The sequence below is a fragment of the Mastigoproctus giganteus genome, chromosome 7, assembly GCF_048544385.1.
Source record: "Mastigoproctus giganteus isolate SK-2022 chromosome 7, ASM4854438v1, whole genome shotgun sequence".
Lineage (NCBI taxonomy): Eukaryota > Metazoa > Arthropoda > Arachnida > Uropygi > Thelyphonidae > Mastigoproctus > Mastigoproctus giganteus.
The window spans coordinates 62,070,993-62,084,175 of record NC_143581.1 but is presented as its reverse complement, the minus strand read 5'-3'; the positions used below and the strand labels follow the sequence as shown (position 1 = coordinate 62,084,175).

At 38.3% G+C, this 13,183-nt stretch overlaps 1 protein-coding gene across 3 annotated transcripts in view; it reads left to right on the top strand.

Annotated features, from left to right (window-relative positions):
- The window catches only part of LOC150082956 (RNA-binding protein 39-like), a 411,944-nt gene that overhangs the window by 261,394 nt on the left and 137,367 nt on the right, over positions 1-13,183 (top strand). For all 3 annotated transcript variants that reach the window (XM_090376936.1, XM_090376937.1, XM_090376935.1), the window contains one exon: positions 4,952-5,149. In XM_090376936.1, the coding sequence (XP_090233062.1) occupies positions 4,952-5,149 (198 nt within the window). The remainder of the gene's footprint in view (positions 1-4,951; positions 5,150-13,183) is intronic.

The window sequence follows — 13,183 nt, the reverse complement described above, 5'->3', positions numbered from 1 at the left end:
TGAAGTGAGATGGCCTAAAATTATAATGAGTAGATACCACAAGGGAAGAGAAGGCGAGGACGCCCTAGAAAAACATGGAAGGAAGGTGCACTATCAGCCATAAGAAAGAGAAATTTGAAAGCTGAAGATGCCCACATCCATCGACTTTGGAAAATGGGAACAACAAGGCGGTGATCTGCCGTATTAAGTCAAAAAGATAGATAAAACAATGGTAATTTATATTTAAAAATATAAATTACAATTAATTAAAAACCTTAGCTGAGTTTGTGGAATTAAACCTAATGCCCCTCTTTTAATATTTTAAGAAGTACTTGAAACTGTTAAGGTACGAGTTAAAATCTTTATTTCTCACTTGTAAACAGTTTTCAGGATCTATAATTAAAATATTATCTAGCCTTAAATATTTTATCACTCAGAAATCCTTATATGCAAGGGGAAACATCTTTATAATTATATTTCTACATAATACTCACATATTACGAATTACCCAAAGAAGGATCTGTAACAATCAGCTGTGGCCAAACAAAGCTTTATTTATGTTGCTATCTTCATCAGGCCATTTTCAAAGATGGCATTATGGATATTTCAGAGAGCATTAGTAAAGGCATATGATGCAAGAAAGCAAACTTATACATAATCAACCAAAAAAAAAAAAAAAAACACTGCATATTTCACTTATCCATTCCACTCCAATAGCTTGTCCAGTTCTTCCTTAAAGCTATCACCTTCCACAACGACAGATGGAAGTTTGTTCCAGCAATCAACTAGCTGCTGGCTAAAGGCAGATTTTCACACACCTATTCTACAACTGTTCTTCCTCAATTTAAGTTTATGCTACCTGAGGTTCGTAATCTGAGCAAGAAGAAGAATCCCATCAGCATTGAGCATGCTCAAACCATTCAAAGCCTTATACACCTTAATCAGATCAACTCATCTGTCTCCAGATGTTACAATTTGCAGAACTTAAGCCTTTCTTGATTGGTTAAAGCACCCCTTTGTTCCCCTCACCAATCTTGTTGCCCTTCTCTGTACTCGTTCTAGCAACTCCACATCCTTTTTAAAGTGAGGCCTCCCAACCTGTATCCAATACTCAAGGGTGGCCTGACGATTGCCTTATACAAAGGGATATCATCATCATCATCAGCCATTTTAAATCCGCTGCAGGATGAAGGCCTCTCCAGCAACTTTCCAGTTCCTTTTGTTTTGAGCACAGGCCATCCATTTACTACCCACAGACTCATGAATTTCATCTATCCATCTCCGCCGTTGTCTTCTATGTTTTCTTCTAGCTCCTCTTGGTTACCATTCTGTTATTTTCTTAGTCCATCTGTCATCATGTCTTCGAGCTATGTGGCCTGCCCAAGACCATTTTTGTTCCTTTGCCGCCTCCTTTAATATAACTGGATAGATCCCATCCACCCCAGGTGCTTTTCTTATGTTTAACTTCAACAATTTCTCTTCCACTTTGCTCTCAGTTAGCACAAAATCATTAAGTACCCTGCTACAATTTGATAACCTTCTGCCATTTTCAAACCTTAATAATTCCTCACGTGTGAATGTAGATGCAAAATACTCATTCAGTTTGTTTGCTATCTGAGCAGGATCATCAACAGTAGAACCATCGATGTGAAGTGGACCAATCAGATTCATCCCCTTCCTTTTAGAGTTTATATAAGTAAAGAAATCCTTGCTGTTTTTCTTAGCATCTTTTGCCAAGGATTTCTCGTAATCTGCCTTCACCTGCCTAACCTCCTTTGTGACCTGATTACAGACTTGCTTATAACTGCCATAGGTTCTGAGTCGCTTGATAATTTATATGCATCCCGTGCATTTTTCTTCTCTATTACGAGTCTCATTAGTTCATTTGATAACCATTTAGGCCTAAACCTTGAACAGTATTTCTTAATAGGTATGAAACATTTAGTAACATCCATGATTAATTCCCTGAATCCTTCCCACTTAGAATTTACTGTTGGTAACATCGTCAGTTGATCCCACTGTACAGAATTTAACATATGTCTGAGACCACTGTACTCACCTTTATGGAAGCAAAAACCCTTTCCTTTACCCCTTATGGTAATTAAATCTTTAAGTAAATCCCACATCACTACACTGTGATCACTGCCACCTAGTGGTTCCTTTATCTGCAAATTCTTAATACACGAATGATCTCTGCTGATAACCAGACCAAGAGTATTACTCTCTGGTTGCCTCTCGAACATGCTGCTGCAGAAAACAATCATCCAATAAATCCACAAAAGTCTGACTAGTGTGTGAATGACCAACCCACAAGTTCCAGTCAATATCTGGGAAGTTAAAATCCCCCATTATAAGACATTCTGATTTACTGGCCCACTCTATTTCTCTGTATAATTGTTTATTGTACTCATTCGAGTCATTAGGCCTATAACACACTCCTACTCTTATTTTTGCTTTGCTTATGTCACACCAAACTGACTCAACAGTGCACTGTTCATCTATATCAACTAGGTGCACTTCTTTTGATTTTATGTTTTTCTTAATTAACAGCATAACACCTCCTCCCTTCCTATTCTGTCTATCCTTTCTGTATGCATTGTACTCCCCAAATTCCAGTTCTGCATTCCTTATATCTGGGTGACACCACATCTCTGCTGTCCCAACAATATCTGCCTTTGATGTCTTGACCAACACTTCAAATTCATCAAATTTATTTACTATACTTCTAGCATTGGTATACATGCAAGCATACATGCACCTATTCCTATTCATCCTAACACATCCCATATACCCACCTATTTCACAATGACTGCTGTCCATCGTCCATCCCTGAAACCCCCAACACCCCTTGCTCCAGGTCGCTACTTATTCTAATAGAAGTTGTGCAAGGATCACCTTCACCTCTGCCTGCTGCTACTGTTAAACTATTAGTCCTTGTATCCCCCCAAGCTAGCGGTGCTTGTCTGTGCAAATCTATGTAGTACTTGTCTACACAGTGCAAATCTGTGCCTTGTCTTTCCAGTGCCCGAAACATTGCCTTATGCTGTATGGAGTCAAATGCCTTTTCATAATCCACAAATGCCAGGCATAATAGTGTTTTATATTCATTTGCTTTCTCCATTAGCTGTGATATTACGTGTAGGTGATCGATAGTTGAGAATCCTGTCTAAAGGGATAATCACCTCCCTATCCCTGCTAGCAAAATTCTTGATATCATTAACAACACTCCATGGCCTGCTCTGGCAGCCTGTTTTCTCTGCTCATAAAACTTCATATCTGACTGCACAATTACCCCAGTTCTTTTTCATTCTCCATCTCCCTGAGTGCAGCACCACACAGGTGGTACGTTTCTCTTGGATTACTGCTACCATATGCAGTACTTTGCATTTGTCAATGTTAAACTTGGGTTGCCACTTATCTGCCCAACTTTTCTTGATCCTTTTGCAGTAACATACTGTCATTAATGTCATTAACAACCCCACCAACCTTTGTATCATCTACAAATGTAGATGTTAAGCCTGATATACCTTCATCAATATCATTGATAAATATACAATACAACAATGGGCCCAATATTGAACCCAGGGGGAACTCCACTAATAACATTAGTCCATTGATTATCACTCGCTGTCTTCTCCCACTCAACCATCCTTTTAACCATTGTAGCAACTTGTCCTTAATGCCATAGTGCTCTAATTTGTATAGTCTTCCATGTGCAACAGTATCAGAAGCTTTCCTGAAATCGAAGTATATGACATCAAAATTATTTTTTGCATCCAGTTGCTTTGTGACCACATCATAGTATCCAATCAAATTGGTCAGACAAGACTTCCCCTTAACAAATCCATGCTGTGTCTGGAATATTACTGCAGTTTTGTCTAAATGATCCTGCAATGCTTCTTCTTTAACTAGTGACTCCATTATTTTCCCTAGAACAGAAGTTCAACTAACAGGTCTGTAATTACTCGTGTCACCCTTTCATCCCCCATTGTGAATTGGGGATACAGTAGAACGTCAGTTATCCGGAATAATTAATGTCAGACCTCTTCCGGATAGCCAAATTTTCCGGATAATTTTTCTGTAAGATTAAATAAATTTAATTAAATAAATAATTAAATAATTAAATTAGCTAATTAATTAAATCTTACCTTATGATTAAATTAGATAAGATTAATTAAATAAAAAAATATATAAACCAATCTTGGAAAACAGAAACATCCATCCAGTCATTTTTATACAAAACAGAAAAATTAGAAAGATTTTTAAATGCTCTGTTTTTTCGACTTACCAATAACGAGCACGGACAATCTGTGCAACCCAGTGGCATTTGCACACACAGCAACTCGCTCTTTTCTCATCTTAAACTTGGTGCAGGCATTTCTCGGTAATGCTTATTATGCTTTCCATAATAAGCCCGTCTCATCAACATTATAAACGTTTTCTTTCTCATAATTTGCTTAACTGAAGCAAACTTACTTTTCAAAGGACACCGCTGCCGATTCGTCAGCAGAAAGTTTCTCACCTTGAATATCTATCTAGTTCACGTATACCGTGTCTCAGCATATCTATCTAGTTCACTTATACCGTGTCTCAGTATATCTATCTAGTTCACGTATACCGTGGTTCACCTGAACTTCACTCTGAAGAAAACAAGAAAATAAAGTGAGTGCACTCTCTCTAAAGTGGCATTTTCAGGTTTCGACAGTCTTTTTCCTGCTGGATCCTCCTTCAATGTCCATAATTGACACAAATTAAAATAATAAATCGCACAGTTTCGGGCCAATATTATCCTTACCGAATCTGTATGTGGTGCTCCTTGACATTATAGCTGCATATGGTGGTCAGACTATTTCACTTAAGTTGAAGGAGGAGAGGGTGGAGTCTACTTTAGAGCATATATTGTATACATCTTGTTTGCTTCTGTGTTATGTAGTTAAAGTATGCATGATGGTGATTTGTTCCTTTTTTTCAGGCACTTGGCTTAACTGGTCAGAAGCTAAGGGGTGTTCCAATTATTGTTCAGCCAACTCAAGCTGAGAAAAACAGAATTGCAGCAAGTGCTAATAACCTTCAGAAAGGTAATACAGGTCCAATGAGGTTATATGTAGGCTCATTGCATTTCAATATCACAGAGGATATGCTAAAAGGAATATTTGAACCATTTGGAAAGGTAAGCTAAGTAGAATAATAAGTAGTAAGTTATGATTACAGTATGTAATATATTTTACATTCAAATAGGTTTATCATCATCATCAGCCATTTTCAATCCACTGCAGGATGAAGGCCTCTCCAGCAACTTTCCAGTTCCTTCTGTTTTGAGCACTGGCCATCCATTTACTACCCACAGACTCATGAATTTCATCTATCCATCTCCGCCTTTGTCTTCCAGGTTTTCTTCTAGCTAATCTTGGATACCATTCTGTTATTTTCTTAGTCCATCTGTCATCATGTCTTTGAGCTATGTGTCCTGCCCAAGACCATTTTAGTTCTTTAGTTTTGATAAGAATGTCCTTTACTTGAGTTTGCTGCCTAATCCATGTGTTTCTCTTCTTATCTAACAGTCTGATCCCCAATATGATTCGTTCCATTCTTCGCTGTGTAGTTCTTAGCTTCTCTTCCATTCTTTTGGTGAGTGCCCAAGTTTCACTTCCATAAGTCATGGTGGGGAGTATACATTGGTTCATTATTTTACGTTTCAGACAAACTGGGATATTGCTCTTCAGTATGTGACAATATTTCCTGAATGCTATCCATCCAAAATTTGTTCTTCTCTTGACTTCCAGCCATTTATCATTATTACAGCTAATAACTTGTCCCAGATAAGTATATGACTCCACCTTTTCAATTACTGCTCCTTCAATCATTATTTCCCTTTCTGTGGCATACTTGTTCATCATTACTTTTGTTTTAGCCATATTCATCTTTAGTCCAAAATCCTTACTAGCTGTGCATAACTGATTAAGATTTTCCTCTAATTCTTTGGGATCGTGGCTTATGGCCACAATGTCATCTGCAAATCGTAAATGGTTTAGGTACTCTCCGTTCACATTGACTCCTTTCTGCGACCAGTCTAATCTTCTGAAAGCTTCCTCAAGGGCAGCAGTAAACAGCTTCGGAGATATTGTGTCTCCTTGTCGAACTCTTTTCTCAATTTTAAATTTGCTACTGTCTTTGTCTAGTCTAATAAAGGATGTAGTACTCTCATATATTTTCTTCAAAATCATAATATATGGAGTATCTATGCCTTGTCTTTCCAGTGCCCGAAACATTGCCTTATGCTGTATGGAGTCAAATGCCTTTTCATAATCCACAAGTGCTAGGCATAATGGTGTTTTATATTCGTTTGCTTTCTCCATTAGCTGTGATATTACGTGAAGGTAATCCATAGTTGAGAATCCTGTCCTAAAGCCAGCTTGCTCTTTCGGTTGATTCTCATCAAGTATTCTTTCTAATCTGTTAGTAATAACCCCTGTGAACAACTTGCAGATGTGGGATAACAAGCTAATTGGTCTATAATTTCCAATTTCTGATTTATCTCCTTTCTTATGCAGCAAAACTATGATTGCATTATTCCACTGCTTAGGCGTCACACCTTTTCTAATGCACTTTGTGAAGCGCCTTGCCAGTTTTTGTGTTATGTCTCTTCCTCCCAATTTTAACAACTCTACAGTACCTTCATCTTCCCCCGGGGGCTTTCTGATTCTTCATTTTCTTCAATGCATATTCTACCTCATCAGGAAGAATATAGGGTATGTCGTATGTGTTGCTACTTTGCAATCCATCTTCCCCACTGCTGGCATCACCATGCTCCTTGTATAATTATCTATAGTAGTCTTCTGCTATTTGAATTATGCCTTCTCTGCTGTTTATAAGTACACCATCACTATTTTTCAGTTTCAGTATCATTTGTGTTTCTGTATTACTGCTCATGGCTGCTGATTTAAATCCTTTGTTTTCCCTTAATGCTTGTTCTACTTTTCTTGTGTTAAATCTTCTTATGTCCTCTCTGAGTCTCTTTCTAATAGCTTTGCATAACTCAGTATACTCAATTTTCTCCCTGTCAGTGTTTTTCTTGCTTTTCATTTGTTGTCTTCGTTTCATCATGACAAGTGTTTCTTGACTAATTTTTTCTTCTTTGGATTTCTTTTTCCCTATAGGTTTCTTGGGTAATATTCCTCGTCGATATCTTGGTCCTGAGCAGTCTGCAGAAGCTCAAACTTGTTCTTAAGTTCCAGTACATACTGCTTTTTCTCCTCTTCTGTTATCTCAAAGACCTTTGTATTATTTACTTGTCAGTTTTTTCCTTTCCTTTCCTACATCTATATTAAGTGCACATCTTACCATTCCGTGATCACTTCCAACATTTACATTATTCAGGACGGTAACATCATTCACAATATATCTTCTGTTAGTGAGGATGAAGTCGATTTCATTAGTAGTTAATCCTTTGGACTCTTCCACGTCCACTTTCTGTTCATCCTTTTCTTGAAAAAAGTGTTCATTACTGACAGTCCTTGAGATTCTGCAAATTCCACAAGTCTTTCACCTCTTTCATTTCTTTCACCAATTCCAAAATTTCCTATAGTTCCCCTTTCTGCGCTGTTTTGTCTTTTTCCAACCTTAGCATTGAAGTCTCCCATAATAATAGTATAGTGGGTTTTCTGCTCATCTAGAAGACTCTCAATTTCGGTGTACATTTCTTCAACCTCTTCGTCATCATGGCTCGATGTTGGTGCATAAATCATTATAATCTTTAGCTTGTACCTCTTAGAAATCTTGAGTATTACTCTTGACACCCTTGGTGATGTACTTTTGAATTCTAAAATGTTGTTTTTAAAATCTTTATGGACCAGAAACCCAACTCCACCTCGACTCCTTTCACTGTTTCCATTGGTTTATACATAAGCTTAATTACAATAAAATTTACTGTACCACATAAAGGCAGGAATAAGGTTATGAGGTTTATTGTGTGCTGCAGGATATATAATCCACTAAAGGTACAGAACGAATAGCATAACAAATAACAATATAAAATAAGAACCAGATTATGTTGTGTTCTGTTGTGTTGTGTTATGCTATGCTATGTTACCATATCCTCCACCTTTATTTGAGGATTTCTTCATGTATGTCATGATTCTGTCTCTCTCCTGAAAAAACTTCCAGTGAGAACTTGTATGCTCAACTCTTATGAGGTTCAGTCAAAGTAACCTTTCCCCCCCCTCTCTCAGGTGCTTGATTTCCTAGAAGTCACTCCTGCCACCATTCACCACCTTGAAATGTTAATTATGTTATGTGCAAGCAGGAAAATTCTGCTGCATGTAAACCTGCTCTACAACCTTGAATATTTTTAAGTGGACCTAGTTTATTTAAGTACTTAGTTTATTACAAACAAATTGAAACACTGCTCATGTGGAGAACCAATCACAGAGAACAGATAATTGACAGTTGAAGACATCTGAACAGCTTTCCACATATTTATGAACATGTGGATGTGTTGGAGATGTGTGCATACCAGTATGCACACATCTCCAACTTTTTTTTTTCCCAACATCTAATATTTAGATGCTGGAAAAAAGCAGGCATTTTCCTTGATCTAGCAGCATCTCTTCAAATGTATACCAAAATAACTGCATATTATTTATAGAGACCTGCAAAACCAAATTTGCCTGTTGACCAAGCTCATCCCCATCTGGCAGCATACACTTTCATTTTGCTCCAGGACAATGCAATGCAACAAGGCCAATGCTGCCATGGAATTTCTATATGACAAGGGGATTAAAACACTTCACCCCCTCCACAGATTCACAACATAGCACCACTAAACTTCTGGCTGTTTAAACTGAGAGATGCCCTATTGATTTGACTATCAATAGACTGTATTGGGAATCTTTCATACAGGGTTTCCAAGAGAGTACAGCTCATCCTTTTATAATGTGTCATCTTAAAATGCACATTTTAAGTTACATACATCTTATTGGACATATTATTTGACACCTTATCTACCGTTAGGCACAGAAATTCAAAATTTATGTGCACGTTTACTACCGGAAATGTTGTAAACAGTTTTCCCAACAAGGGGTGCTAATAACTTAGCAACATGCCATGTTAAAAACTTTACTAGCATCATCAAAGTTTCTTGCGACGACCGACTAACTGGTTAAAATAAATTTATTAAAATAAAAATATAATATATACATAAGATAAAACAGAAATAAAATAAAAGCATTAAAATACTATAAGATAAAAGAGTTAAAATATATAATAGCTTTCGAAGCAAAGTGCCTCTTCATCAGCTAGTCTGTGACTGGTGTACTTCAGTATATATTAATGGTTACAATAGCACAAGTCAGCTGGGCATGATCATGTATCACGAGTCTGGTGTCGGTAAAGCAGAATTACGTACACGTGATGATCGCCAGCACTCATCGCACTGCAATACAATACATTCTATAATAGGGTGTAAATGTACTCCCCTCTTCCAATTCATAGTACTATTATTGGTGGCTCTGTTTAGTGCTTCAAGCCATGAACACTGGCGGTGTTACCGCCAGTGCTCGTGGCTTGAATCACGTGAATAGTTGATGATTTCAATATCCCTTTAGGGATCAAGATTGTGCTGCTCAACCCAATAATTTTCGGCGACTGTGGAGCGTTCAGAATTAGCCGTTTGCAGAGCCACCTCATGTTCAGAAACCCAATCTTTCAATCTTCTGCCAGACTCACCTACATAACACCCCCCCCTCACAATACGGTATACAGAACCACTCCGTAGGAAAGGAGGAACAGGTGTTTTCACCTTAGAAATAATGGATTGTAATTTCCTCCCCGGAAGTTGCACACGTTTTATATTATGGAGATGCAAAATCCTAACAAGACATTCCGATACTCGTGGATAATAGGGGATGTAGGCGGTAGAGATAAATTGATTGGCGCGAGGCAGGTTAGATTTCATAACAAATTCGTGAGCCTGAAGCTCACATCTATCTAGAACATGAGATGGATAGCCTCAATTGAAAGCTCCGCCCTAATTTTTGAAATCTCCAATTGCCTGTCACCAGTCGAACTAGAGTGTGTCCAAGCATGGGAGAATAATGTATGCGCAGTGCTACGTAAATGACCAGGGGCGGCGCCTCCGTAGCCAGGTGGGAAGGAGCAGCAGTGCGTAGCACACGCTTCTTGATTAGACCGGGGTTCGATCCCGTCACCACCAAATACAGAGGATGCGGAAAGGTCAGGGAATGACCACCGCATATCCCGGAGCAATATGGCCTTAGTTGCTAATGCTCCTAAAAACCAAATAACAAACAGACCAGGGGCGTGTGCAGAGCCATAATTGCTAAATTGGCCTGCACACATTGGCTTTCTAAAAACGGAAGTTACTAAACACGAATCCACACGTTGGATTAACACATCCAAAAAAGGAAGGGTATTATCGACATCTAGTTCAATCGTAAACTGAATGACAGGCGACAGGGAATTGAGATATTGCAGCAGCCCAGATTCTGATCCCCAGGGTACAATTGCAAAAATATTGTCAACATAACGACACCAGGGCGCATCCGTAGCCAGGTGGGAAGGAGCAACAGTGCGTAGCACACGCTTCTTGATTAGACCGGGGTTCGAGCCCGTCACCACCAAATATGGAGGATGCGGAAAGGTCAGGGAATGACCACCGCATATCCCGGAACAATATGGCCTTAGTTGCTAATGCTCCTAAAAAAAAAAAAAAACAGATAACCAGATAACGACACCAGAGAGTGATAGGAATTGTTAAGTTCGAGAAAATCTGACTCTCAAGTTCTTCCATGGTGATATTGGCCATGATAGAACTAACAGGGGAACCCATAGCTGTGCCCTGCATTTGGCGAAACAGAGAGTCATTGAACATGATCACCCCCCCCCATTAAACAGAGATTGAGAGCAGTACAAATATCATCTGTAGAGAGCAACGTTCTATCACCCAATGTGGCATCCCTGCTCAAAAGATGCCTCGTGCTGGCAATGGCCTGTTGTACAGGAACAGAAGTGAACGGAGAAACCACATCAAAGGAGACCATAACCTCACTCTCAGAAATAATAAAATCTTTAATAATATGCAGAAAATGCGTACTACTGGAAACGGTGTAAACAGTTTTCCCAACAAGGGGTGCTTATAATTTGGCAACATGTTTAGAAAGTTCATATGTAGGTGTATGACAACAAGACACAATGGGCCGTAAAGGAACATCAGGTTTATGGATCTTTGGAAGTCAATAAAAGCGGGAGTCGACAACCTGTCACATGAAGATTCCAGTGGACGTTCTTGGTAATCTTATTGGCTAAAAACCAAGAATGCACAAGTTTATTAACTTTGGATTCCAATTTCTCAAACTGTGCAAGACTCCCCTTTCACAGGGGTCTTGCATAGTTTCATAAACCTCCCGATCCTGTAATAGAGCAAGGGTTTGCGAATCTACTCCAACTTGTCCAAGTAACATGCGCCGCCCCTTATCTGCAGGCAAAACTACAATAGTGCCATCTTTGCACAAAGAAGGAAAGAGCTTCCCATTGACATCGTCTGAGGTTATCAGTAATAGTCCGGATGTGCTGCAAAATCGAAGCTGTTTTAAAGCGAATTATGTTAGCAATCTCTTCAGGTAGCTTGTCGAGAGTTGCCTCCACACCCATAGCCAAATGTGTAATGGGAGGTTTACAAGGAAGGACCGCAAACTTCATGCCGAGGGTCAAGAGATCATGTTGCTCCTTAGATAATTGTTTGCTACTCAAGTTCAAAACAAACTGCGAATTATCTCTCATATGTGTGTGTTCCTAGCAGTATATGCTTCTAGTAATATTTGGGGATGAGAGTAGCCTTGTGCAGGCAAAGTTTTTACTGCTGAGGAACATAGAGAAGTTTTTTCTGTTTTATTAACTTAAATTGGCTTGGATTGGCATATTAACTTATTTTCTAGAGTAGTTCTATATTGATAATTACGATACTTAGTTTAAATTTTAACGTAGATAGAGATTTTGTAAGTTATTACTTAGTATCGGTAAGGGTATCCAATCCATGTGTTTTACAAATTTTATAGAGCCGGCCAACCAGAAGACTTTAGCTATAGTTAGCCGCTTTATTGACCAGTTGTTATATTAAATTATTTTCTGTAAGTAGCTTATAGACCTAGGCAAGATCCTTGATTTATTCTGAATTGAGACAGCAAGATTTTGGAAATTAATTAATATTTAAGTGTCTGTAGATTTACCGTTCGTAACTTGCTGCCATTGTTATACGATACGTTATATCCCGAACCAGATAGCGTTAGCTTAGTATAGTATATAATATTATCAGTTAATCAATGAATTTATTAATTTTGTTGAACTTCATTGTCAATTAAATTGTACTTTTAATTAAATACATATAACGACTTAGATTTTACAACGAACATAACAAAATTAATTAATACATAACTTGATATACGGAACTTATATAAAGAAACTCGAACATAATACTTGACACTTAAAAAATATATATAGATATATAGTGTTACAACTGCATTGGGATACAAGTTTAGAATTAAAATTTTGTACTGAAATTGAAATTTTATTGAATGGATGGGATTGTATGGGATTTATTGAATGGATGGGTGGATGGGATCTATCCAGTTATATTAAAGGAGGCAGCAAAGGAAGTAAGCAAACCCTTAGCCATAATTATGAGAGCTTCTTTGGATTCAGGGGAGGTACCCATGGACTGGAGATGTGCAAATGTGACCCCAATTCACAAAAGAGGATCAAAGGACAACACACATAATTATAGACCTGTTAGTTTAACTTCTGTTCCAGGAAAATTAATGTTGGTGCTGGTTAAAGAAACACTGCAGGATCATCTAGACAAAACTTCAGTTATAGCTCGGACACAGCATGGTTTTGTTAAGGGAAAGTCTTGCCTGGACAATTTGATTGGATACTATGATGTGGTCACAAAGGAACTGGATGCAGGGAATAATTTTGATATCATATATTTGCATCTTAGAAAGGCTTTTGATACTGTTGCACATGGAAGACTGCTGCACAAAATGGAGCAGTGTGGCATTGGTGGCAAATTGCTGCTAGGGATAAAGGGATGGTTGAGTGGGAGAAGACAGAGAGTGGCAATCAATGGACACTGCTCATCGTGGGCTAATGTTATTAGTGGAGTCCTTCAGGGTTCAGTATTGGGTCCATT